At 58.5% G+C, this 27,995-nt stretch overlaps 1 protein-coding gene across 2 annotated transcripts; it reads left to right on the forward strand.

Moving 5' to 3' along the window:
• Positions 1-511: 511 nt before the first annotated feature.
• On the forward strand, positions 512-22,881 carry LOC122364216 (annulin-like). Of its 2 annotated transcripts, XM_043334393.1 has the most exons (17): positions 519-653; positions 1,741-1,866; positions 7,884-8,102; positions 8,664-8,675; positions 9,362-9,489; positions 9,819-9,945; positions 11,243-11,472; positions 16,059-16,233; positions 17,056-17,194; positions 17,759-17,877; positions 18,404-18,569; positions 18,914-18,993; positions 19,219-19,363; positions 19,753-19,898; positions 20,226-20,386; positions 20,576-20,715; positions 21,029-22,881. In XM_043334393.1, exons 2-17 carry the CDS (start codon positions 1,764-1,766, stop codon positions 21,225-21,227), a joined length of 2,289 nt encoding a protein of 762 aa, XP_043190328.1. In that variant the 5' UTR covers positions 519-653; positions 1,741-1,763; the 3' UTR covers positions 21,228-22,881. The 2 variants fall into 2 exon arrangements, with proteins under 2 accessions (XP_043190329.1, XP_043190328.1); XM_043334394.1 differs by lacking the exon at positions 8,664-8,675 and having other exon boundaries at positions 512-653.
• The last annotated feature ends 5,114 nt before the right edge of the window (positions 22,882-27,995 follow it).

Here is a 27,995-nt window from a genome sequence, read left to right on the forward strand (position 1 = left end):
AACACTTAACGTGATGTAAGCAATGCAGCCGCGTGTCAGCTGGTATCTGAGAGATGTCGGGGTTATTACTCGGGAAAAAGGCCAATTTATGCAAGTGACTGCCCGCAATGCCACGCAGCACGCTAAATATGTTATGCCGGTCACTCGCATTGGATTGCAGACTTATTTATTTATTTCGACGAGTCGCGATCCATTGAAATCCCTTATTCCTTATTCAGCTCAAATATCTGATCAGTGGACAGAGCAAGCTCCTGAGCGTTTCGTAACCCGTCTCATGCAAGTGTCAACCTACTGATGTGTGCACTGGACGGCTGTAATTGGCAGCCGGCGGCACCGGTGACGCTGCGGCCTTGACCACCTGCGGGGACTGATTCTCGAGGCTCCGACATCCACAAACAGCGTACCTATTCCACCCACACTCCACAGGGGCCGGTGTGGCCGTGACTGGGGCGGCCGGCGCCCGGTGTGGGCGGCCCGCCGCCGCCGCCGCCCTGATCAGCCGCCCGCCGCTGCCACTGAGGGGTCAGTCGGGGGGCCGGGCGGGCGGGCGCCGGCCACTCGTGCGCTGTGCTCCGCCGGTGGCGGTGGCAGCGGCGGCGGCTGTGGTGTGGTGGCTGTGGCGGTGGTCTACTGACCCGGTCAGATACACACAGGTGAGCGGCCCGGTGCCGTCCCCTCCCCTCCCCCTCCCAGTCTACTGATGACGTCAGCACACCTGGCCAGACGGGCCTCCGGAGCAGCGAATGGCAAGCATTACCGAATACGTCGGCATGCATCCGTGCTGCAGCTGAGCTGACCGTGCCTGGACCGGGCCGGGGGGGGGGGGGGGTGCCGATCGAGTGGCCGACAGGCTACCGCGGGCCGTGTTGCTAAGACGGGGACCGGGAGGCCGTATAATAAACGTTCCGATAATACAGACACCCACATCAGACAGGAAGGGATAACTTGAAGTTTCTTGTAAGGTGTGGTTCAACCGCTTATCCTTACATTGTGCATTTGTTTCTTGTCGTCATGAGATCGTCATTCGCTGAACCTGAAGTCAGGTCGACGAGTCCAATCAGTGCATACCACAGCCTCTGGTGCTTCCTGGTTGGTTTTACTGCAGGTCGGTTCTCCGATGTTAAACGCCGTCACAGCATGAACGGTCGGAGGGCTGGCGCGGCAGGCCCTTTGGACGGCTGAACGAGGCGCAGCGAGACTGGAGTCTGACGGGCCAGTGTGGTTTACTCTCGGGACAGCTTTGTCCTGCTGCTACCGGGCCAGAGGTGGTGAGTTGCTGGCCGGGTAGTGTTGGCTATTCCTCAGGGCAGCTGGCCGGGCAGCTGTACCAGCTGTGCTGGTGAGTGGCTGTCAGGAAGTGCTGGATATTCCACAGGGCAGTTGTCGCCGGCTGTTGGAGGGTGCTCTCAGTGTTGGTTATTCCTCAGAGCAGCTGTGCCGGCCGTTGCTGGGCGCTGACACGGCAATGCGGCCCGCCGGCACCGGCTGGACGGCCGCCAGTGCCGGCCAGCGGCGGGCCGGTCACCCCACAGACTACCGGGTCTCACTGCCATTGTGTACCGGTCACCCCACAGACTGCCGGGTCTCACTGCCACTGTATCGGTGTGCCGGTCACCCACAGACTGCCGGGTACGGCCGAGCGCTCCCGAGACGACCTACCGCTCTCTGCAAGACTGGCAGCAACAGCTTACCTAGCGCGCATAGACTCATGGGTAATGATCATTTCGACGTTTGTTTCAGGTGCTTCTAAAGGAATCCTCACCATGGGGCAGTGTTTTTCAAGACAGAGACATAAACGGGAGTATTTCTCCATCAACCGGGCTGACAAGAGCGATATCGTGCTGCCCAAGCCAGCGACTTCGGACTGTGAGTAACCAGACAACGCCAAACACAATCTATTTTACTGGGGGAAAAAACTGAAACGTTCGGCTTTTCGTATGCTTTGCCCAAGTACGACGACTCTTATATCACAAATGGATAAAGCAGTTGGTGTAGGAATTGATTCTAAATTACAACCATTTGCACGATAGTGCAGTTAATTTCCATCAGCGGCATAGCATTGGGTAGCTTCGTCACGACACTCGATAGCCCGTTTAATTACTCGTCTCTGTCACCACCCTCGGCCGTTAGCGCGGACTGCTCCTCGCCTGCCGCCCGCCGCACCTGTGCGGCTTCGTCCCCGGCGGTGGCGAGCGGAACCGAAACTACTGTTTTCGCCCCTCCGCCCCACGCACAGCCGCCCCCGCCCCCGCCCTGCAGCACATATCCACGGCCGCCCACGCGGGCAGCACTGGACACGCACGGCAGTTCGGGCGGCCTCGTGACGATGGGACCGGTTCGTGACTGTCGGAGGCTGAATGGCCACAATGGAATGACACAGCCCGGCGCTGGGTTAGCGTGTCGTGTGCGTGCGTCCGTTGAAGTCTCCCGAAGGACGCAGGAAGCCGGCCTCCAGCGCTAGCTACCGGTGTTCGCTGTGTAAATTACGCCTCAGCTCACACAGGGCTGGCGGGACTCGGGAGAGCTGGTCGTATCCTTGTTCCGTCACTGATAGATGCCACATCCCGGCCGCCGGGTGAGAGGACGGACGTGGGCGGTGAGCAGGTGGGGAGATAAACAGAGCGGGGTCGGCGCTACGACGGCAGAGGGATCCGATCGGGCCCGAGTCATAAGATCGGGCCGGTCAGGAATACACTCAAAGCCCAAATTTGACTACCTTATAAGCATCCTGTCGGGACAAGTATTGGTGTGTAGTTATGAATACAACATCGACAATTATATGAATTACTAAGGAACTCGGAAGAAAATGTGATCAAAGTCATAAAAGGAACATTTTACGAAACATTTAGCTGTTGTCTGTAGAAGATAACATTTTGCAATGGTAATGCTGGGTGGTGGTGGGGGACATGAAACTATTAGAGCCTTGGTTGATGCAAAGTTTGCAGCTGTTATCTTACGAAGTTCTCCGAATAGCTCTCACGGGATGACTTTATTTTTAAAGCTCCCATGGGGCGTCTATGTTTTCCCCGACTTGGCGAGTGTGCCGGCGAATGTTCCGGCGCGGTCGGCGGCGCTCCTGGCGCTGCAACGGTGGACTGCGGCGCTCCCGGCGCTGTAGTCCTGTCGGCGGCGGTCCCGGCGCTGCCACTGACGCGGCTGAGCGTGCCGCGCCGCCAGTATTTACCCGGCCCGGGCCCAGGGCACGGCCTTTGAAGTACACGCCATCGACAGGGCGGCTCGGGGCGCCGGCATCCCGACGAGACGGGCGGTCCCGCTGTTCGACTCGTGTTTGCTGTTGTGACGAGGGAGCCCCGTTTACCTCCGCGCGCCTGCTCCAGCCGGCAGCTGCGCGCAGCTCAGCGGCGCGTGCTCTCCGCTCGCACCGTTCAACGCCACTGCTCGCTGCAGAGATCGGGTGTCTGGGGCGCAGACAGCCCGCGGAGGGAGGGGTATTCTGAATTCTGATGAAGGTGACGTTTCGTGGTAGCGCCGGAGATAGGGATGACCGGTGGCCGAGCTCTGGCGCCGAGCGCCAGGACAGGGGCGCATTGTGCCGCCGGACCTGTGGGCCCGGTGACTTCATCCCCCACCGCTAGCCGACAGCTGTGCGGTCACCTCGGCGCCGGCTCTGCAGTGGTCCTCGGACCCCCAGCAAGCACAGCTAGGTGCGCGAGGGCGCTCTAAATGTTTCCATGTTTCTCGTATCGCCCCGCGGACCCTCTCACCGTCCCAGAACTCTCATATCGGCCCATCCCTGGGGCTCTCTCTCCCTCTCCAAGAGCCCTCTCAGTGCTCGCCCCCGGGGGCGCTCCCGCCGCCCCGCCCCGGCCGGTGTCTGCGGGCCGTCACCGTTCGTGTATCTGGAGTGGCGCTGCCGCAGCTAAACACGGCCGGGCCCGTTTACAGAGGGGCTCTCGGGCTGGCAGCGGGCGCCGTCCAGTGGCCGTATTTACGGCCGGCCGCCGCCGGGGGTCTGCGCACACCCGCCGCCATTGTTTCGGCCGGCGAGAGGGTCCGGCGAGCGAACCACGGCGCACAGCCCCGGCCCGACCGTGTGCTGATCCGACCCTGGCGAACGCACGGACAGCTCTGGTCCGCGGCGACCGGCCGACTGTGCTGGCCATGTCGGGTGTGTCTGTAATAGTCGATCATACGACCATCCGACCTGCCGTCCGGCTGCAGCCGGCCGCTGCTGGCGGCTCTGACCGCCCAATGGACAGCTGGAATGAACGATGACCGTCAGCGAGCTGGGAGACAGGTGACGGCTGTCTGATCTCCGGTGATCGGTCAGACGGGTCACCGGGCCGGGGGACTCGTATCCTCGGGCTCAGGGGTGGAAGGTGGTCTGCAAGGCGGATCCTCGTGGTATTATGGACCCCAGAGGCCCCGAGCAGTGAGCACGGGTCGAGACAGAGGAGGTCATGATATCACTGGTTCTGGAGGTTAGGTAATGAAATGATGACATAGGTTTACAGGGGTAATTGTAGCATCTGAGAAAACAGCCACGGCTCATTAAGTTATCGATTATGAGCCCTCCAGCCGGGTGTGTTATCGCGTCTGCAGTCCGTGCCTGGGCCGGTTAGTGGTCGTTGTCGGCGTCAGAAGAACTTTCACACGGCTCCTGCTCTCGGCGGTCACAAAGAGCACTCAGAACTCGTAACCCCTGATCTCAGAACCAGACCGTTCTCCGCCAGCACCGAGCGGCAGACGTCTGCCAGACGACTCACGGCGGTGTGACCTTTATCTTCAGCCGCAGACGGTGTGACCTATAGCGGCCCGCAGACGGTGACGGCGCCTCTCAAAGGGTATCAGGCGGCGCCGGTCTGACGCCATTAGGTGCACACAGTCACTCGCCGCCGCCGATCTCAGATCCGCCAGAGGTCTGTGGTCGGACAGGGGGCCAATTGTACGTACTGGCGCCGTCTGGTGTAACATAGCAGAGTCAACATCGACTGTTGCGATCAGAGCGGTTACAAGCCTTTCAGCAACGGCTGATACAGTCACCATAGTAAATACACTTGAGACGCGGGCGCCAGGGGTTGATCCTTATGAAACAATAGTGCCTAAGAGACGTCTGAGCAGTGCCCGGTTTTCCGTGTACCTTGTCAATGCAGCGGGGGGGGGGGGGGGCTGACCGTTGGCGTTACATTCAGTTCATGGGGCACCAAAGGTAGCTAACGGTTCTTTTCCCCGACTCAAATAATAAATAATGCATTGTCAGACTATTCGTGGGGTCCATAATATTTCCTCTTTAAATCAACAATCAGGCGCTGAATTTCGCGTCAAATAAAAATACAAATCAGCTCTCAGTTCCTAAACTGAGCGTGACACGGGCACAAACAGCCGTGTCTATGGCGCTGGGGCGGGCTGACGTCATCACCGGGAGCCGGGTGATCGCTACTGTAACAACAGAGCGGGACGAGACCGGGGGCTGGCGGGGTGCAGGGCGCACACCGACAGCGGTGTGACGCTGTGGGGACCGGGGGCGGGGGACCGACACAGCGACCAGTGATCCGCGAAAACCCACCAGAAATCGTAACTGTAGTGAGCCGGGGAGGACCACCAGCAGTGACCCCTTCAGTGACCGGAGGCGGACCACCTCAGTGACCCGGGGACGGACCGCCCGCAGTGACCTCTGCTGTGACCGGGGGCGGGCCATCTCAGTGACACCGACCCGCACGGCCCCGGGCGCCGGCGGCGGCTCCTGCGGGGTGCCCGCGGCGGCCGCCCCGGTGCCGCCGGCAATCGGCTGCATACAGTCGGCCGCCGCCTTCTGTTGAGCTTGGCACGGTCCAAATGTCAGCAGTCGGTCCACGGCGCCGCGGCCAGGGGTCAGTGCCGCGGCACAGGCCGGTAGGTATGTGCACGGGCCGAGCGGCTGCGACCCCGGGGGCGTAGGACAGGGGACAGCGCCACGAAGTGGGACGGACAGGTGACACCTCACACAGAGGTGTCAGTGCAGAGACGGGAGAAGCCCCGGCCGCCGGCCTGTAAAACAGCGAGACGCGGTGTGACTGGGAAGGGCATTCAGTCCAGGAAGTGTCGTGGTCTGAGCATTATATGGGCGCCGGGGGTGAACTTCATCAACGGTGACACATCGTGTGCTGATACACATGTTGGATCTGACGTTGTCCCACATTTGTTATATCCAGTTTATCAATCAATCTCAACTGGGTCTGAACAGTATCTGCCGAAAATTGCTCAAACAAGTGATAGGATATATAATTTTGAATGTCTGCAGCTGATGAATGTCGGACTGACTCAGCCCTGCAACCGACTCCCTCGCTGGCTGATAGCGATCGGCTGGACCTCCCTTACGTCAAACGAGGATAAACAACGGATTCATTAATTGATTTCGGCACAAATGGAACTCCATGACGGTGGTCGGCAGTGGTATATCGGCAATCGGACTAGCATCCAACGCCAAAAACAGTTTGGCTACTAAAAGTGAACAGTTTATTGATTGGATTCGACTGTAAATGTCGTAATCGGTGCCGAATTGGCAGTGCTGTCAGCGATAGATGAGCGGGTGACTGTATACAGACAAAACAGGCGGCGCATCGCTGTCACCGGGCTGAGCTCACTCGGACACCAGTGTGGGTCGCTGCGGCGATATTTAGAGTGACTAATTACACCGTCTGATGAATCACGGACGACTCCCAGCCGCCGGCCATTAGTTCAGTGGTGACAGTAGAAATAGTGCGCACGTCCTAAATATATAAACAAAGATGGACATCACCACACAGCTGTGACCCACGGTGTGTCCTGTGTGACCTTGTGTGACCCGCTGTGACCCACCCGCTGTGACTGTGGTGTCCCATCACCCCTGTTCCAGTGGCCAGCCAGCCCCTGCTGGACGGTGCGCTGTGACCGTTGTGACCGCTGTGACCCGCTGTGTCTGTGTTCCAGTGGCCAGTCAGCCCCTGCTGGACGGCGCGCTGTGACCCGCTGTGACCGCTGTGACCACTGTGTCTGTGTTGTTCCAGTGGCCAGTCAGCCCCTGCTGGACGGCGCGCTGTGACCGCTGTGACCCGCTGTGTCTGTGTTCCAGTGGCCAGTCAGCCCCTGCTGGATGGTGCGCTGTGACCCGCTGTGACCCGCTGTGTCCCCTGTTCCAGTGGCCAGTCAGCCCCTGCTGGATGGCGCGCTGTGACCCGCTGTGACCGCTGTGACCACTGTGTCTGTGTTCCAGTGGCCAGTCAACCCCTGCTGGACGGCGCGCTGTGACCCGCTGTGTCTGTGTTCCAGTGGCCAGTCAGCCCCTGCTGGACGGCGCGCTGTGACCCGCTGTGACCCGCTGTGACCCGCTGTGTCTGTGTTCCAGTGGCCAGTCAGCCCCTGCTGGACGGCGCGCTGTGACCCGCTGTGACCGCTGTGTCTGTGTTCCAGTGGCCAGTCAGCCCCTGCTGGACGGCGCGCTGTGACCCGCTGTGTCTGTGTTCCAGTGGCCAGTCAGCCCCTGCTGGACGGCGCGCTGTGACCCGCTGTGACCGCTGTGTCTGTGTTCCAGTGGCCAGTCAGCCCCTGCTGGACGGCGCGCTGTGACCCGCTGTGACCGCTGTGACCCGCTGTGTCTGTGTTCCAGTGGCCAGCCAGCCCCTGCTGGACGGCGCGCTGTGACCCGCTGTGACCGCTGTGACTGTGTTCCAGTGGGCAGTCAGCCCCTGCTGGACGGTGCGCTGTGACCGACCGCTGTGACCCGCTGTGACCGCTGTGACCGCTGTGATCGCTGTGTCTGTGTTCCAGTGGCCAGTCAGCCGCTGCTGGACGGCGCGCTGTGACCCGCTGTGTCCGCTGTGTCTGTGTTCCAGTGGCCAGTCAGCCCCTGCTGGTGGGCGCTGTGACCCGCTGTGACCCGCTGTGGCCCGCTGTCTGTGTTCCAGTGGCCAGTCAGCCGCTGCTGGACGGCGCTCTGGCCGTGGCGGAGCTGGACCTCTGCGTCCGTACGAACGGCGCCGACCACTGCACGGCGGTGTACCAGCGCGGCCTGCGGCGCCGGGCGCTGGTCGTGCGCCGCGGCCAGCCCTTCCACATCTGCGTCCGCTTCAACCGAAAGTACACCGAGGAGCGGGACCACATATCGCTCATCTTCACCGTGGATGGTGGGTCCGGCGCCGCGCCGCGCGGCCGGTCCGACCGTCGGCAGATCCGGGCTATACGCTTCATTGCTGCATAACGATACTCACCTGACTTTGTTCTTAAATGGATCGTTGTCTAATCACACTTCGTTGCCGTTGTCTAATCACACTTCTTTGCCGCTATCCTGTCAAAACGAATTTGTAAAATTGGCGGGAGCTGGGATTTCAATTTTGTAAGAGAATATTTTCATCTCTAACCCTTGTTCACGCTCATTCAGTACGCACTCTGTTCCTATGCATTTTACGGTTTTAATTGTATGCAGTTAATTAAGTAGACTTATCCAGCAAGCTAATACATTTCGTGACTATTACGTGGTACTTGGTAATGGTGGTCTTTATCGTCTATTCCTATGGACTTTATCTGACCGTCACTGACCGAGTCAACTCTTTCTTCTTGCTGCTTGTGCCTGTAGGATGTAAGATGAAAGTAAGTTGATATGTTTCATTAGTTCCCGTGCATTATGCGATGCTTTCGACATGGCCTGCCACTATTTCTGTAGATAACGCTGATTTGACATTTTTCAGAGGGTGATCGAGGTAAGAAAGCTTTGATAAGCTCATATGTCTGCCATGTATGTCCCATGAACGTTTGTGACTGTCACGATATTATTCAGTGAATGAATTGATGTCTGCGTTTCGTCCCTTTTCATGTATGTATATGTAGCCCTTGCTTTACTCTTGTCCGGTCTTATTCGGCCGTTATAGCTTTTGTGGTGTCTCAGCTACCTAATTTCTGCAAGCTTTATGTGGCGTTATTTGTTCAATGTGCCTCGCTCGCTATTCGAACTGTGGTAAATGTTCACCATGAGGCGCTCAGCGTTGTGTGTCCATACCCTTTGCTCGCTCATTCTTCAGTTGTGCTGCCTCAAATCTGCTCATAGTCACTCATAAGTCATAGAAGGGCTATGTTTTGTTGTGATTAAGTAGTTTCGCGTTAAAAAAAAAAAACTGTGCTTTTATTCCGTTCACGGGTACACCCCATATCATCGTTCAGTCTCCAAACCTTGCGGTAGATCCGGTGCCCTCTAGTTGTCCCGGTGACCGCTGACCGACCTGCTGCTCTGTTACCCTCCCTGTTAGCTGTGCCCTCCACTGTCCCAGTACAGTGTGGTGCTGTGACCGCTGACCGACCCCCACTGCTTCGTTACCCTCCCTGTGAGCTGTACCCTCCACTGTCCCAGTACAGTGTGGTGCTGTACCGTACCTCACCCGCCCCGTTCCAGCGGCCGACGTGCCGTCGGTGGGCCACGGCACCCTGGAGGCGGTGCCCGTCACACCGGAAGACGAGGCGCCCACCGGCGCCTGGCACGCGCACATTGCCGAAAACGAGGGCGACAAAATCACACTCAGGGTACGTACGGCCGGGCCGGGCCGGCGGAGAGGGCCCTGTATAGCGCGCAGTGTGTAGGGGCGATACTCCTATGGATCGGGTTACATCAGCCGACCGGCCGATGGAGTTTGACAAACACAATCAAAATGTTCTCAAAACATACCGAACCGTCCACCTATTCATAGACTGAGTTTTGTCGTATCATGATTCTCTCATTGTTTATTTCCCAAACATTTGGATGCGACAGCTCTAGTAAAATAATCCTGAGACGAAATGGGATTCATTTACTTGCAAGGTGCACGTCATCAGCCACTCGCTCACGTATGACGTTATCCGCGGCTGATTCACAGGTGACGTCATCAGCCAGCAGTATCGTCGGCAAGTGGCGTCTGGAGGTGGACACGAGGACGGGCGACCACTCGCTGAACTACAGCCACCCCACACTCGTCTACATGCTGTTCAACCCGTGGTGTTCAGGTGAGGCCGGCGAGCAGCGCTCACAGCGGAGCCGCGCGGTGATTGGCTGAGGGCCGCTGTGACGTCACTGTAATGTTAAGACGCCGCGCGGCGATTGGCGGAGGGCCGCTGTGACGTCACTGTCTGGTTAGAGACCTCCGAATGGGACGGAGAGACTAAGCAGAGCTATCCTTGAGAGGTAGGTAGGTTCTTGGACCTGCAAATGGCGGAGAGCGATGGAGAAATTCGTATTGCGAAGTTATTTGGACAGCCTTGATCGTGGTATGTGTCTCCGTAAATGTTTCAACTACATACATCCGGTATGGGAATTGGGAGACCTAACATACAAAGTCTTTGAGCGTGACGAAACATGTTGCAGTATTTTCGCTGTGCCGTATATTTACTTTAACGCCGGCAAGGCTTGTGCACTCTGTGCAATGGTTACGGAGTAAATACGGCTGACCCTGGACCTTCATTGGAACGCTCGAGTGTCATGGTCCAGCGAATATTTACACAATGCATACTCAGCGTGTCAGTGTGTACTTATCGGACTTGGCATCAGAAAATGCACTGTGCTACATCTGCTGCATGTCTCAGTACCATGCACCATACCCTATCCTATCTGCAGAGGACGCTGTGTATATACCTGTGTACTGTGTACCTCAGTACCCCGTCCTGTACCCAGAAGACGCCGTGTACCTGTGTACTGTGTACCTCAGTACCCCGTCCTGTGTACCCAGAGGACGCCGTGTACCTGTGTACCTCAGTGCCCCGTCCTGTACCCCGCTCTGTACCTGCAGAGGACGCCGTGTACCTGTGTACCTCAGTGCCCCGTCCTGTACCCCGCTCTGTACCTGCAGAGGACGCCGTGTACCTGTGTACCTCAGTGCCCCGTCCTGTACCCCGCCCTGTGTACAGAGGACGCCGTGTACCTGTGTACCTCAGTAGCCCGTCCTGTACCCAGAGGACGCCGTGTACCTGTGTACCTCAGTACCCCGTCCTCTGTACCTGCAGAGGACGCCGTGTACCTGTGTACCTCAGTAGCCCGTCCTGTACCCAGAGGACGCCGTGTACCTGTGTACCTCAGTACCCCCTCCTGTACCAAGAGGACGCCGTGTACCTGTGTACTGTGTACCTCAGTACCCCGTCCTGTACCCAGAGATCGCTGTGTACCTGTGTACTGTATACCTCAGTAGCCCGTTCTGTGTACGGAGGACGCCGTGTACCTGTGTACCTCAGTACCCCGCCCTGTGTACAGAGGACGCCGTGTACCTGTGTACATCAGTACCCCGTCCTGTACTCCCTCCTGTACCTGCAGAGGACGCCGTGTACCTGCCGGAGCCGGCCGAGCGCCGCGAGTACGTCGAGTCGGACGCGGGCCTGCTGTACCGCGGCAGCCACAGTCGGCCGCGGCCCTGTCCCTGGAGCTACGGCCAGTACGAGGCGGACGTGCTCGACTGCAGCCTGGCCGTGGTCGGACGCGCCATCTGCAACCGACTGGCCGACCGCGCCGACCCCGTGCTCGTGGTGCGCGCCGTCTCAGCAATGGTGAGATCCTGGATAGGGGGACCCGGGTCACCCTCACCTGACCCGTGCTCGTGGTGCGAACTGCGAGCCGTCTCAGCCATGGTGAGGCCCTGGGTGGGGGACACGGGTCACCCTCACCTGACCCGTGCTCGTGGTCCGAGCCGTCTTAGCCATGGTGAGATCCCGGATGGGGAGGGGCTAAAATTTGGAACACTGCTCCCTGCCATTTACGCGCTTGTGAGGGACGATAAGGCGTGCTGTGGAATGTAGATTCGTCGTCAAGTCTCTGATTGACAAGGTGGCACGGTTAGGGATCCATCACCGTCCGAGGCAGCAGAGCCCCTGTACCAATTATTGAATCGCCGTGCAGGAAGTCGCTGAAAAACAGCTCGAATTGTTGGATACACTGACTGGTCATTGCAGCGACACTAAACAATGGTTCATCCGAGCTGCCACGGCTGTCCACAGCAAGATATAAACGTTTCCAACTGTTAGTGACAGAGCACCGACTATGACGGGCTGACAGACTGGATGGCAGACGGTAGTGACAGACTGCACGAACACCGGCACGGTACATGGTTTTAGGTGGTGGTTTTTCTTCTCCTTTTGGATAACGTCCTACATTTGCAGTTTGCGAATCACTGGTCTCCACTACGTGAACAGAATGCATTGTGTAAACATTAAACAGCTAATGTGTCGCCACTCGCCAGCTGAGAAACATGGCATCTCCCCTCCGTCACGCTGCTGCCTATTTACCCGGTCAGTGAGATGGTTTCACCACATCACTCAATGCCACCCCCTCTGCACATCTATGTACCCAAACACGGGCCATGCTCGGTGCTACTGCCGGCGCTGCGGTGTTTATCCATCTGGGGACCGTCCTCCTCTGGACATCTCTGTACCCAAACACGGGCCATGTTTGGTGCCGCCGGTGTTGCAGTGCAGTGTTTATCCATCTCGGGACCGTCCCTTCTGTACATCTGTGTACAGAGACCATACTCAAACAGGGGCCATGTTCTGTGGCGGTTCACTGCTGACGCTGCAGTGTTGATCCATCTGGGGACCGTCTGTCGTCGATTGGAATGTGCCCACGTCCGGCTCCCAGCGATACATGCACGGACAGTCAACACCACATGAAGGGGTGGGGACGGGTTAGGCGGGCGGCTGTTCAGCAGAATCTGTCACCAGCACCTGCCCGGCCTCGGGGTGGGCGGGGTCAGCAGTCGTCACTGGTAGCTCTCCCCTGGTCCCCTGTGTTAGCGGGCGGCTGGTCAACAAAGATTAGCGGCAGCTGCCCCGGCCGCTGTTTAACTCTGCCCTATATCTCTGGTTAGCTCTGCCTACGAGCACGACGCTGGGCGGCGCTGTAACTCAGCTGTATTGGTAGAACAGGTGGCGTTTAGGTCTGATGGAGCTCTCAACTCAGTGCCAGCCTATTCTGAGCCGCTTATGTTCAACGGTTCGCTCATTAAAATAACCTTCCAGTTTCAGTCCTGTTGGCATATGTAGACACTGTTTGTGACGTTTGATGATGTATTGTACCTCGATGTGACAGGTGAACCGCTGTGATATGGACGACGTCCTGTGAGTGTCCCGGTACCTCCTACACAGGTGAACCACTGCGACGAGGACGGCGTGCTGTGACGTGTCTGTCCCGGACCCCCGGTGTCCCTCTCTGTGACGTGTCCCGGTGTCCCTCTGTGACGTGTCCCGGTGTCCCTCTCTGTGACGTGTACCGGTGCCCCTCTCTGTGACGTGTCCCGGTGCCCCTCTCTGTGACGTGTCCCGGTGTCCCTCTCTATGACGTGTCCCGGTGTCCCTCTCTGTGACGTGTCCCGGTGCCCCTCTCTGTGACGTGTCCCGGTGTCCCTCTGTGTGACGTGTCCTGGTGTCCCTCTCTGTGACGTGTACCGGTGTCCCTCTCTGTGACGTGTACCGGTGTCCCTCTCTGTGACGTGTCCCGGTGTCCCTCTCTGTGACGTGTCCCGGTGCCCCTCTCTGTGACGTGTCCCGGTGCCCCTCTCTGTGACGTGTCCCGGTGTCCCTCTGTGACGTGTACCGGTGTCCCTCTCTGTGACGTGTCCCGGTGCCCCTCTCTGTGACGTGTCCCGGTGTCCCTCTGTGACGTGTACCGGTGCCCCTCTCTGTGACGTGCACCGACTACCGGTGTCCCTCTCTGTGACGTGTCCCGGTGCCCCTCTCTGTGACGTGTCCCGGTGCCCCTCTCTGTGACGTGTCCCGGTGCCCCTCTCTGTGACGTGTCCCGGTGTCCCTCTGTGACGTGTACCGGTGCCCCTCTCTGTGACGTGTACCGACTACCGGTGTCCCTCTCTGTGACGTGTCCCGGTGTCCCTCTCTGTGACGTGTCCCGGTGTCCCTCTCTGTGACGTGTCCCGGTGTCCCTCTCTGTGACGTGTCCCGGTGTCCCTCTCTGTGACGTGTACCGGTGTCCCTCTGTGACGTGTCTTTCCCGGTGTCCCTCTCTGTGACGTGTCTGTCCCGGTGTCCCTCTGTGACGTGTCCTGGTGTCCCTCTCTGTGACGTGTCCCGGTGTCCCTCTGTGACGTGTACCGGTGCCCCTCTCTGTGACGTGTACCGACTACCGGTGCCCCTCTCTGTGACGTGTCCCGGTGTCCCTCTCTGTGACGTGTCCCGGTGTCCCTCTGTGACGTGTCTGTCCCGGTGTCCCTCTGTGACGTGTCCCGGTGCCCCTCTCTGTGACGTGTCCCGGTGTCCCTCTGTGACGTGTGCCGGTGCCCCTCTCTGTGACGTGTACCGACTACCGGTGCCCCTCTCTGTGACGTGTCCCGGTGTCCCTCTCTGTGACGTGTCCCGGTGTCCCTCTCTGTGACGTGTACCGGTGTCTTTCTGTGACGTGTCTGTCCCGGTGTCCCTCTCAGTCTCTGTGACGTGTCTGTCCCGGTGTCCCTCTGTGACGTGTCCTGGTGTCCCTCTCTGTGACGTGTCCCGGTGCCCCTCTCTGTGACGTGTACCGGTGCCCCTCTCTGTGACGTGTCCCGGTGCCCCTCTCTGTGACGGTCCCGGTGTCCCTCTCTGTGACGTGTACCGGTGTCCCTATGTGACGTGTCCCGTTGCCCCTCTCTGTGACGTGTCCCGGTGTCCCTCTCTCTCACAGATGAACCACTGTGACGTGTACCGGTGCCCCTCTCTGTGACGTGTCTGTCCCGGTGTCCCTCTGTGACATGTCTGTCCCGGTGTCCCTCTGTGACGTGTCCCGGTGTCCCTCTCTGTGACGTGTCCCGGTGCCCCTATCTGTGACGTGTCCCGGTGTCCCTCTGTGACGTGTACCGGTGCCCCTCTCTGTGACGTGTACCGGTGTCCCTCTCTGTGACGTGTCCCGGTGTCCCTCTCTGTGACGTGTCCCGGTGCCCCTCTCTGTGACGTGTACCGGTGTCCCTCTCTGTGACGTGTCCCGGTGCCCCTCTCTGTGACGTGTCCCGGTGCCCCTCTCTGTGACGTGTCCCGGTGTCCCTCTGTGACGTGTACCGGTGTCCCTCTCTGTGACGTGTCCCGGTGTCCCTCTCTGTGACGTGCCCCGGTGTCCCTCTCTGTGACGTGTCCCGGTGTCCCTCTCTGTGACGTGTACCGGTGTCCCTCTGTGACGTGTCTGTCCCGGTGTCCCTCTCTGTGACGTGTCTGTCCCGGTGTCCCTCTGTGACGTGTCCTGGTGTCCCTCTCTGTGACGTGTCCCGGTGTCCCTCTGTGACGTGTCCCGGTGCCCCTCTCTGTGACGTGTACCGACTACCGGTGCCCCTCTCTGTGACGTGTACCGGTGTCCCTCTGTGACGTGTCTGTCCCGGTGTCCCTCTGTGACGTGTCCCGGTGCCCCTCTCTGTGACGTGTCCCGGTGTCCCTCTGTGTGACGTGTCCTGGTGTCCCTCTCTGTGACGTGTACCGGTGTCCCTCTCTGTGACGTGTCCCGGTGTCCCTCTCTGTGACGTGTCCCGGTGTCCCTCTCTGTGACGTGTCCCGGAGTCCCTCTCTGTGACGTGTACCGGTGTCCCTCTGTGACGTGTCTGTCCCGGTGTCCCTCTCTGTGACGTGTCTGTCCCGGTGTCCCTCTGTGACGTGTCCTGGTGTCCCTCTCTGTGACGTGTCCCGGTGCCCCTCTCTGTGACGTGTACCGGTGCCTCTGTGACGTGTCCCGGTGTCCCTCTCTGTGACGGTCCCGGTGTCCCTCTCTGTGACGTGTACCGGTGTCCCTATGTGACGTGTCCCGTTGCCCCTCTCTGTGACGTGTCCCGGTGTCCCTCTCCCTCACAGATGAACCACTGTGACGTGTACCGGTGCCCCTCTCTGTGACGTGTCTGTCCCGGTGTCCCTCTGTGACGTGTCTGTCCCGGTGTCCCTCTGTGACTTGTCCCGGTGTCCCTCTCTGTGACGTGTCCCGGTGCCCCTCTCTGTGACGTGTACCGGTGCCCCTCTCTGTGACGTGTCCCGGTGTCCCTCTCTGTGACGTGTCCCGGTGTCCCTCTGTGACGTGTCTGTCCCGGTATCCCTCTGTGACGTGTCCCGGCGTGCCCCTCTCTGTGACGTGTCCCGGCGTGCCCCTCTCTGTGACGTGTCCCGGTGTCCCTCTCCCTCAGGTGAACCACTGTGACGAGGACGGCGTGCTGGTGGGTAACTGGAGCGGCGAGTACGCCGGCGGCACGGCGCCCACCCGGTGGCAGGGCTCCGTGCAGATTCTGCAGCAGTACCACCGCACCGGACGGCCCGTCAAGTTCGGACAGTGCTGGGTGTTCGCCGGGGTCTCCACCACCGGTGAGAAAGAGAGTACTCTCACTCTGAGAAAGAGAGCACCACATGTGAGAGAATGTCTCTGGGGAGAGTGAGCGCGGCACAGTATTGAGTCATGACGACAGGGGTGGCCGCGGCATGAAGTTAGTACGAATTGGTTCATACTTGACTGTATTTGCGTTACCTTCTCGTACTTTTCAGGATCGTTTTAAAATGCAAATGATCTCGGTTCAAAACCCTTTAAAGAAGAACGCAGACATTTATTTTGTTATTTCATTGACAGCTCTGCGCCTAACAAAGAACTTAAAAGCCTTACTTCTTTTTTAGGAATAATTAACGAGTTATCCAACTGCGCTTCTGCAATTGCAGCGCAATCTGTCTGTTTGTTTCGGCCTGTTTACGTCGTAAGCGTCTCGTTGTGCGTTGCATAGTTGCTCCTTAGTCTAATGCTAAGTGGTCGCCACTGAGCTGCCACCGTGCGTCGGAACGGCCGTCCTCCGGGCGCCCCGTTTGTTCCTGGCTGGCCGGGTGTCCAATATTCCCCGGACTCGGCGGCGAAATGCCGGGCGGCGCTGTCAGAGCCGCTCAGACAGTGACGTGTCCTGGCCTGCCGCGATAACTTATGAACTAAACACCGGGGGAAAACAGCGCTGAGACTGCTCGGGTAACTGGTTGCTTTGGCTGGTAAACAAGGGATTTCTCATTGCAACGGCAAGTTAGTCAGGCATTGCATGGTTTTTCTTAAATAGTCTTGTTTTATTTAAGAAGATGGTGTAAATAATCGCGGAAGTACCAGTCCCGGAAGCCTGTTACAGTGTCTGTGTGACCCATTCTCTTTGGCGGCAGTGTGCCGGGCGCTGGGCATCCCGTGCCGGCCGGTGACCAACTACTCGTCGGCTCACGACACCCACGGCAGCCTCACTATCGACGTGTTCTACGACAGCGAGGGCGAGCCCATCGAGCGGCTCAACAGGGACTCCACTTGGTGAGCCCGCAGCGGCGGCGGCTAGCCCACAGGGGGGGGACGGCTAGCTCACAGGGTAGGTGATTAGCTCACAGCGGCGGCGGCTAGCCCACAGGGGGGACGGCCGTGAGTTCGGTGTGCTCTCAGGGACGGGCCGACTTACAGCTGGTGGGCCGCCCCACGGGGGCAGAGGGTACCGAGTCTGACAGTAACGCGCCCACCCAGCCTCTTTCGCCACCCCACGTCTCCAGGATAGACGCAATACCGAGAGCGCCATTGAGCAACAGCGCAGACATAGCAATTCCTTACCAAAGGCGGATTGCACTTGGATATTCGCCCACATTTTCGCTTTCGCTTTAGACGGCGAGATATATGCTTGTTCGAACTCATTTAAGCGTAGGATGTTCAAGATGTATACGTATCTCACGCGTGAAAGATCAAGGTTTATACCAATGCTATTCTCGATACGTTTACTAACTAGTTCGTTGGTCATTTACCTCCTACGTGGAACTCCCTTAACCTCGGTAATTAGACTGTGATGATTAATTAACCCAGTCACCTTTCACCTTTGCCGCTGACGGGCAGGAATTTCCACGTGTGGAACGAGGCGTGGATGCTGCGGCCGGACCTGGAGAGCGCCGCCAGTCGGTCCAGCTACGGCGGCTGGCAGGCGTTCGACGCCACGCCGCAGGAGGTCAGCGAAGGTCAGTGACCCGCCTTGTAACCCAGCTCCATTTTGGGCGGTTCTGTGTGATATTGTTAGTCGGAGAGCCCATCACGGGTCACCGTCACAGGCCGACATCGATCTGCCGATGAATTCGATAAATGAATGATCGATTCATCGAAATCAATAGTTAGATTTATTTGATGCTGCGATGAATTGGAATTGATGTTGCTGGGACCCCCGGTGCTTTTACATCTATTCAATAGCGTGAGCAGTGAGCACATACCTAAGACGGATTTGATCGCAGATAGAACAGAAATATAAAATGAATTTATTTCATTTATCAAGACACGTACAAAATAGTTATAGCCAAAGCAAAAGCATTTTTGCTTCAGTCACAGCACCTTCTCGGCTCTTACTGCTATCGGCCGAGTCTATGCTATCGGCGTATGCTATCTATAATGCTATCGGCGTAGTCCTGCGCTGCCGTTGCTTTGCTTTGATGTTAAGAAATCAAACCGATATCGGCGGCGCTCCGCCCCACCGTGCGCCCCGTTCCGCCGCAGGCCGGTACGCCTGCGGCCCGTGCGCGCTGCAGGCGGTCCGGAACGGCGAGGTGAAGCGCGCCTTCGACGTGGGCTTTGTGTTCGCCGAGGTGAACGCGGACCGGGTGTTCTGGAAGTACTCGGGTCCGCGGCAGCCGCTTAAACTGCTACTCACCGAGCGCGCAGAGTGAGTGGAACTCGCCGCCGCCGGCTCTGGGGCACGGACGGCGATTGGGTAATCTATCAGACCGCCGGCATGTCCAGGGAGATGTGTGGAGACGTGGAGGGGCTTTGCTGACTGGATGGTCGCTAGTTTGTTGATTGTTCAATATGTAGGCGACTAGTTAGTGAGTCAATCCATCTCTCGAGTCTCCGCTGTCGACCGATCGGCTGCTAGTTATGACAGGTCTTGCGGTAGACGCCTTTGTGAAGCTGAATGTGCTCTGTCGGGATTCGGTTACCAACCAATTTGTTTGGATAAAATAGAAGGTAAGGCGCGACGCGTGGTGTGACCTCTGCCTTCGTCCCCAGCGTCGGCAAGGCGGTGGTCACCAAAGCTCTGGGCGAATGGACCCACGAGGATCTGACGAGCAAATACAAACACGATGAAGGTAATCATTAATACTATATACTGGTATAGCACTCTCAAGTATCTCTTATTGACCATTGAAAGCTCAGCCTATCAATTGTAAGCCTGAATTATCCAAACATGCTCTTTTTGGCATGGCGATTATGTTCGAGGGATCAGTAAAAGAGTCTGTCACTCGCCGTGTACCGTCTACAATACCGTTATTAATCAACTCCTGACCATTGACCGTTCTCCCCGCCCCCTACAGAGACGGATGTGGAGCGGCGGACGATGCTGAACGCGCTCCGCGAGACGGGACACGTCTTCAGCAGGTTCTACCTCAACGAGGAGCTCGAGGATATCCACTGCGACTTCGCCCTCAACGACGACATCGTCATCGGACAGACGTTCCAGTGAGTGGCCGCGGCGCGCGGGTCCGGGCGGCGGGAAGGTGGGCATCGTGGCTGTGTCTTATCCAATAGTCGCTGGCCGGTGCCTAGCTAAATAGAAAAAATGTCTGCCATCCAGTTAATTAAGAAGAGGACGACCCCGTTCAATGTGTCCTTACAACGTCTAATGAACCAGTTCTGTGCTGTACTTTGTTATCATATTTCTCGTGTGACCTTATCAGCTGCAAATTAATCCGATGAGGCCGACCTGTGCCCCGGGAAGTGACCCGAACTCGTTTACCCTCGGAGTGCTGCGATGGACAGCCGATCCCGGGCGGAGTGTCTCCGTCGCTCCGCACAGCTGCCCAGACGGGGGCGGCTGTCTGACCCCCCCCCCCCTCCACCGCCCCCAGTGTGACCCTGCGGGTGGAGAACCGCAGCGAGGACCGGCCGTACACGGTGTCGGCGCACCTCCGAGTCGATACACAGCTCTACACCGGCCGCACCGGCCAGTTCGTCAAAAAGAACAACTACCGATTCCAGGTGGAGCCCGGAAACGGTGAGAGGCACCGGTCCAGATGCATGCCGCCATTGCCGATATTTTACGGCATATTTGGTTGTTACTTGTGAAATAGTTCTAATCAACTCACCGCCTGTTTTCCATAAAACATGCCAACCAACTTTTGTAACTTCTTGTCTTAATTATCCGCTCAACATGGCGATAGGATGAGGGTCTGTTCTCCAGTAATACTTCTACTCCGTGTATCACGTCATCGTCTCTCCCCGCTCCGGACCCGGCTCTCTGTCTGACCCCCACCCCTCTCCCCGCCTCCTACAGAGGAGGATACCTCGATGTCTGTCTGACTCCTCTCCCCGCCTCCTACAGAGGAGGAGATCTCGATGCCGGTCTCGTACGACGAGTACTACGACCAGCTGGTGGACCAGAGCGCCTTCCGCATCGCCGCCATCGTCGGCGTCCTCGACACCGACTACGAGTACTTCGCCAGCGACGACTTCAGAGTCCGCAAACCCGACATCCGGATAGAGGTGGGCAAAGGGTTGGGGATTCTTGCTTAGAGAACTGGACGGATGGGTGACCAAGGACCATATAAGGCGACATTCACTGTGGCAAAGCTACCTGCTTTTTGCGGGTACATTATGTTGGGATCTTAACGTATCAGTGATATATTTGTTTGTGTGTTTGTTTTTATGTGACACCTCGCCTTCCTTTCTCAGCTGGACGGGCACCCGTCAGTGGGCGCCGAGCTGCGAGTGATAGCCGAGTTCAACAACCCGCTGCCCACCCGGCTGACTCGCGGACGGTTCCTCCTGGAGGGAGGCGGCCTCACCGAGCCCGTCAAAATCAAAGTCAACAAGTACGTGATGTGTGCAGTCGCCACCGCCAGGCCATTTCGAGTTTCCGCTATAACTGTATAAACTTCACACCTGCCTTGCCTTGGAACTCACGATCTACGCGTTATGTACTTTTAATATGCTTGGCTGAGGTTCATACTTCACCTCTTATAAAGAGACACCCGATGAAATGTTTTGGACATAGTGTGCAAGCGCACTTAAGCATCCATGGCAGTTTGAAATTCGCCATTGCCTTGACGTTGCTCCTACCTCATTGTGTCTGTGTGTCATTTGTGCATGCGTTCCCCTGACTTGTGTCTGTCTGTGCGCCCCCAGAACTGTCGGTCCGTACGAGCCGGTACGGGCGGTGGCCACCATCGTGCCCTGGTCGGCCGGCGAGCACCTGCTGGCCGCCAAATTCTACTCCAAACAGCTGAACGACGTGGACGGCTTCCTGCGGATCCTGGTGAAACCGCGACTGGAGAACACGGGCAGCATCCTGGAGGACGGATCCACTGAACTGGGACGCATGTAGAACAGGATCCGCAGAACTGGGGCGGATCCATTGGGCTGGGGCGCTTGTAGGGATACTGACGATACTTGGGACGATTCGCCGAAGCATCTGGTGAAGAGCAGTAAAAAAACTGGTCAGTAAAAAATGTTTTAGTGCAGACGGCTGGAAACTTGCACAGCCGGTTTGGTGGAGCCAGTACAGGAACTTTGGTGGGAGATCAATTTACGATTCGGTAAAATTTTGCGTCTTGGCTGCTGATTTTGGCAAAGAGAACAAAGCTTAAGTTTGATTTAATATCAACACTGATCATGTTAAGTTTTACGAACTCAAACTACCCATTGAAGTTTATAAGCTTTCAGAGTATGGTTGCGTCGTTTTTATTCGTCAAGCGTCAGTGGACGAGTAGTTTCCGATAAAGTCGTGATGTGCCCTGGTGTATCGTTTTTCTGCAAGACTAGGCTACATTTTCATTGGGTAAGGCATCTCCGAGAAGTCGGTTATTGATTTCCTGGCGTCTGACAGACGGCCTGACGGCATCAAAGGCGAGCCTTTAATAGCTGCAGAGCGAGCGCCGTATCGCAACGTACCGATACGAATTATGTTGTTCGACTGTTCCATCTCCGACAGGTGAAATGTTGTCACCTTAGGCCACTGTACACTGTCCAGTGTTCTACGTTACTGTATCATAAGTTAGACCATGATTCGGTCCCTGTCCTTTAATGACACGGCCGCAGCGTAATAGCCAGACGATGGATTAATACCGCGGCCTCCATTTACCCCGGGGCTTCTCTGATGCCCGCCGCGCCGCCGGCGGCGCTCAATCAAAGCTCCCGGTTTGTAGAACTGCGACCAGGTGCGGTCCCGGAACCACGGCTGGCTACTAGGCGCGGTTCTCTCGACAGGCTGATTAGCCGGTTCCGTGAATTTGTGGTTATTGGACGTGATAAACACGAGCCTACCTTGAACTGCTACTGACACGGCGTCGCCGGTGTGCGTGGTATGTTCTATGCTCGGGTGCAGTTCCGCACGCTATGACGCTCGACTGCGTCGTGTGCCGATACTGCGCACAAAGTAGGATTTCGCTTCTGTGGGGTGCAGGCCACCACATCAGTATGACATAGAGGTCGGTTATAGCGAGGCTGGGAAATATCTCAGGGGGCTCCATCTCTGTCTGTAGTCGCCTGGCCAGCCTGACCGACGATAGCGAATCAGTCAAACGCCAGTGACTGTGTGTGAGTTGAGCTTTCCCTGCCAGTGGTGTTCAGATGAGGCTATAGTCTTGGATAAGTTAAAGAAGAGCGGCATTTGTGGCGCCTGAGCTGTGGAATTTCGCTTTGTAACAGCCTTCGTCGTTTTAATAAGGTCTGCCTAAGTCACAGCTGAGAATGGAGAGTTTACTCGCGGGGTTCTTTGCCGCATGGAAGTTCCAAAGAATTTCCATTCGTGTGTGATCGTACCGTCTTTGTGTTCCATGAAGTGTTGTGTCTGAGTGCAGCGTTAGACATTGTCTGTGTGAACTTGAAACGAGTAATTGTTTTGTACTCTTTTCAAAGCTTGCCCTAGGCTGTCTCTTTTATCAGCCTTTGAACTAACCAACCTAACCAAAGTTGTCTGTGATTATTGCTTGCTTCTGGCCAGTGTAAATATATCGATGTCAATAAACTACGCACGTCAATACTGAATCGGAAGCCTTCGATCATTGGTGCGGCCAGTATATTAAATATATTGCCTCTTACTGCCGATGACGGGAGCGGGTTGGGAAGGCGGCTCGGGTGATGAAAGCAATACCATTAACAGGGCAAAGGATATTGAAAGGCACTGCTGCACCGAGCGCAACTTCATCGGTCTTCTGAAATTGAAGCAGTCGTCTTTCTGCTTTTACTCTAAAACTATTAGAAGTTTGTATTCGGTTCTTGAAAAATCGTTTCGCCAGCTCAAAGTGGTTTGCTTCTGCTCATTAAATGTTTTCAATATCACAAGCAATTATCAACTACTAGTATAGCAGTTAAAACGACGATTATGATGCTAATTAATAAACTCCTGCTATTCACCAGTTACTTTGAGCTATTTGCTGGGATAAGTTCAAAGAGAACCATTCCGATACGTCTGCAGGTTTTGAGCACATGTTTGGGAACGGGACTGGGTGTGCCGTGCAGCTCTGTAACGCTCTGATATTGGTCGCCCTCGCGGGGATCACGGGATCGGGTCACAGGGGGATCCTCTGCACTCTCTGCTCCCCTCTCCCGGGAGAGCCGGCCGATGAGCGGCTGTCCGAGCGGTGTGTGCTCAGCTGATCACCCAGTCCAGTCACGTGGCACATCCAACAGGTCACGTTCCAACGGCATGGGGGGCCGGTATGTCCCGGAGCATTCAATAAGGCACGATTTATCGCATGCGTCCTGCGAGCGGATACTCTAAGGCGGGATGCCGACGACGAAAAACAGGCTGAAGTAACACTGAGTGGCTCCGGGCACTGCTCTGAGTGGGTATTATTAGCGCCGCGTCAGTTGCACCGGAATGGTATTACGCGCGGCCAGCAGCTGCACACACGCGATCGGACGCGGCTGAAGGTGCCGCTCAGCGCTGAGCGCGCTCCAATAAGTGCCGCCGGGAGTGGCGCTATTCCAGTTCGGGGAGCAGACATCGGACGGACGGGAGCACGGCCGGCGCGCCGGACAGACGGGACAGACACCGGACAGAGGGACAGGCACCGGACAGACGCGGGATCCGGCGCGGTGCACAGGACAGGCACCGGACAGACGCGGGATCCGGCGCGGTGCACCGGACAGACGGGGACAGACACCGGACAGACGGGCACACGGCCGATCCACCAGGCAGGAGCGGGACGCGGCCGGACGGGACAGACACCGGACAGACGGGGGACACGACCGATCCACCAGACGGGAGCGGGACGCGGCCGGTCCACCGGCCGCGGGGTCGATGTGCCTCCACCGACCCGGCTCCGTATCCCCGCCGGCTGGCGCGCTCACCGGCTGTTTGGTCGATACGCGAGGTACGCCGTCCCAGGACAGACAGTCCCACTCCACACTAAACAGTCACAGTCAGCCGGCGTTCGACCCACCGCAGCTGAGATTGCCGAGTGAACTGATCTGTCAGCGGCCTCTTAACTCCCATTGGACGGTTGAAAGCCGTGCAGAAACACGCCGATAGTTGTCCAAATTGGTATGTATTGTTGACTCACTCGAACAACCGTAAGTCTGCACTGCGCAAGCGCAGCTTTGGATAGTGGAGGGCATTGACAATCGTACAAGCTCACCAACTTCGTCGACGAATGTCTTGTGTTGAGAAGTTCGGTTATTATCAGTTCGTCGATGGAGCTGATCGACCCTAGCGTGAATGATGCGAGGAAGCTGAGCCATTTAATTACATATTTCATAGTCACCGTTTACCCGGAGCCATCACATGTTACAGAGAGGACAATGTCGCTCTCGAGCCGCTCTGCGCCGTCGAGGTCGGACAGGACGTCACCCTCCCAGTCGGGCCGGGCGACGGGATCGACCAGGTCGGAGAAGACGTCCTCGTCCTCGACTCTCCAGGTGCCCTCCTCGGCGGGTGACGACTCCCCTCTGCGGAGCACGCCGCGGGACAGAGCAGAGGAGCCTCTGCACGCGCGCCTGCTGGCCGCCGCGCAGCGCGCCCCTGCCGGCGGCGGGGACTCTGAGTCGCCCTCCCCCTTCTTCTTCTTCTTCTTCTGCATCCCGCCGCCAGCCCGCTCAGGGGGGCGGCGGCGCAGGCGTGTCGAGCGGCGGCTCGGTCCGCCCGACACCCTCGATGAAGTCGACGACCCTCGCCGCCGGGCCGCCGAGGACGTCGACCAGGCGGGGGTCGACACCCCAGCGGCGGCGGCGGGCCGCCTCATAGGCCGGACAATCGGTCAGCAGGTGCGTCACGCTGTCGGGCTCCCCGCACGCGGGGCATTCGTCGTTGGCTGCCAGGCCAATCTTGTAGAGCGTGTCGCGCGTCAGCGGTGATGTGCCGGTCCTCAGCTGGGACAGCGTCACCGACCCCCAGCGCGCCAGGGAGTCGTGGCCAGGCGTGGGGTCCGGGTGCGGGTGGGCAGCGGTTGTCCTCCGTCGCGACAGCTCCCGGACATGGCGCGTGACGGCGGCCCGCGCACTCGATAGGTCAATCGGTGCGCTATCTTGGTCGCCCGCCGCGGCCTCGCCAGCCAGGCGGTCGGCGGTCTCGTTGCCGTCCAGCCCGGCATGGCCTGGCACCCACTGGAGCACCGTCTCGGTGCCGTTCTCGGCGAGGGTGTTCAGCAGCCTCCAGACCTCGGCGGCCAGAGCCATGGTCTGGCTAGCTGGGCCGCGGCCGAGTAGTTGTAGCCCAGACCTTGAGTCGGTGAGGAGGCGGACCGACTTGATTGATGCCAGCTCCCCTTCCTCCAGGCCGGCCACAGCCGCGAGCGCCTCGCGCATGGCGGTCAGCTCTGCTCTCAAGCTGGAGCAGACCGCCCCTGCAGGAGCGCGCACGGTTTCTTCATTGTTGAGGTGGTGAAACTGGATCAGCGCGCCTGCGCCGCCCTGTTCCATCCCGCCGCGAGCCGAGCCGTCCGACCAGATAGTAATATCCGGTTGCGGGAGCTCTGCAATGGCTCGCAGGGCAGCTTCCCTGCGGACTGCAGGCGGCTCCACACCGCTGTCACCCCGGCCGCGCACTGAGGTGAGCCCGCGGCCGGCGGCGGCCCCGGTGCCGCCGCTGCAGCTGCCGGCCGGCGGTGAGGGCTCGCGGCGCTCCACGCTGACCTCGTCGTGTCCGGTGTGGCCGCCCTCGTCTCGGCGGATCCGGCACGTGGACGAGGTGCTGTCGGAGACCTCCTCGCTGGCGCTGCTGCCCGTCAGTCCCGTGTCGGAGCTCTCCGACTGCTGGTCAGAGCACGCCGAGCTGTGGCCGCAGACGCCGCCCCCTCCCCCGCCGCCTCCCCCGCCGCTGGTGACGGGGGAGGGGAGGGACGGCGGGAGGCACCACCTGCACCAACTCTCCTCCAAACTGAGTCTGCTGGAGGCCTGCCGCCGGCCGGCGGAGATGTCAGCAGAGTTCGCCGCAGTGTTCGCAGCCCTGGACGGCGCCGCTCAGAGGGACCCGGGGCCCGCCGAGCTCAGGGCTGAGTTCTGCGGTGACGCCGGCCGGCCGCAGCGGCCGCGACGGTCGGTGACGCTGCGGAGACCGGCGGCGCCTCCCCGACCGCCCGACCCGGCCGCCGCCCGCTTCAGCGGACCCAAGGAGCGCCGCAAGAACGCCCTGCTACGCCGCGTCAACGGCTCGTCGGCGTTCTTTGAGTACCGCGACCCGGAGCGTGGTCGGTCGGCGCTGACACGACACCGCTGCGCGGCGGGCGGCCGGGCCGAGCCCCGGCGACGGCCCCACACCGCCCTGGCCGTCATCGACAGCGACGAGTTCCAGGTGACGGGCCCGACCTTCAACGAGCTGGTGGACCGTCCGCTGGACCCGGCCGGCACTGTGTTCGACTGGTTCGAGCTCAGCGAGCGGCTGAAGACCTGCGAGCTCTGGGTGGAGACCCGCAAACATCGACTGTGAAATGGTGATTTTTACTTACTGTAAATGGTTCATAGTGCAGTGTGCACAGTAGTCGCGCTTGCATAGCATTTTTGACGAGGCTCTAGCTCGTTTATTTGGCGATAATTTCGATGCAGTTGTCTTAATAATATTTAGAGGGGATCATTTTGTAAATTGTTAAGCACGATTGGCATCTTTTGCAACATCACGGGCGGAGATATAAGCTTGCAACAAACCCTATGTAACCGCGTCTAGTGTAAGCGCCAGTTAGCTATTTTGTACAGGAAGCTTCTACACCTAACGTTATTATTCACGCGACGGCGATATTGTCGATCATACGTCTGCCAGCAAAATGGCATATCACGACAGTTTTTAATTAGCCGTGATGTGATAATGTATCACCTCGTCACTCGGCTGCTGCCGCGGCCGGGCGTGTCATGTGTCGAGGGGTGTGCGGCCGGTCGACGGGGGTGTGGCCTTTCAAAGTGCGGTATCTCTGATACTGCCGATGCTGTCGTGACCCACACGGAGCTGCACCATTGCTCGACTGAGACGTGACTGAGCTGTCTGTTGCTTGTATCGTCGCTCAGTCGGACCTATTCACACTAAACGCGCTGAACGCCTGATGGGTAGGCAGCCCGCAGTACACGCTGAACGCCTGATGGATAGGCAGCCCGCAGTACACGCGCTGAACGCCTGATGGGTAGGCAGCCCGCAGTACACGCGCTGAACGCCTGATGGGTAGGCGGCCCGCAGTACACGCTGAACGCCTGATGGGTAGGCAGCCCGCAGTACACGCTGAGCGCCTGATGGGTAGGCAACCCGCAGTACACGCTGAGCGCCTGATGGGTAGGCAGCCCGCAGTACACGCTGAGCGCCTGATGGGTAGGCAGCCCGCAGTACACGCTGAACGTCTGATGGGTAGGCAGCCCGCAGTACACGCTGAACGCCTGATGGGTAGGCGGCCCGCAGTACACGCTGAACGCCTGATGGATAGGCAGCCCGCAGTACACGCTGAGCGCCTGATGGGTAGGCAGCCCGCAGTACACGCTGAACGCCTGATGGGCAGGCAGCCCGCAGTACACGCTGAGCGCCTGATGGGTAGGCAGCCCGCAGTACACGCTGAGCGCCTGATGGGTAGGCAGCCCGCAGTACACGCTGAGCGCCTGATGGGTAGGCAGCCCGCAGTACACGCTGAGCGCCTGATGGGTAGGCAGCCCGCAGTACACGCTGAGCGCCTGATGGGTA

Source organism: Amphibalanus amphitrite, unplaced genomic scaffold (assembly GCF_019059575.1).
Source record: "Amphibalanus amphitrite isolate SeventyFive unplaced genomic scaffold, NRLGWU_Aamphi_draft 000662F_arrow, whole genome shotgun sequence".
NCBI classification, from domain to species: domain Eukaryota; kingdom Metazoa; phylum Arthropoda; class Thecostraca; order Balanomorpha; family Balanidae; genus Amphibalanus; species Amphibalanus amphitrite.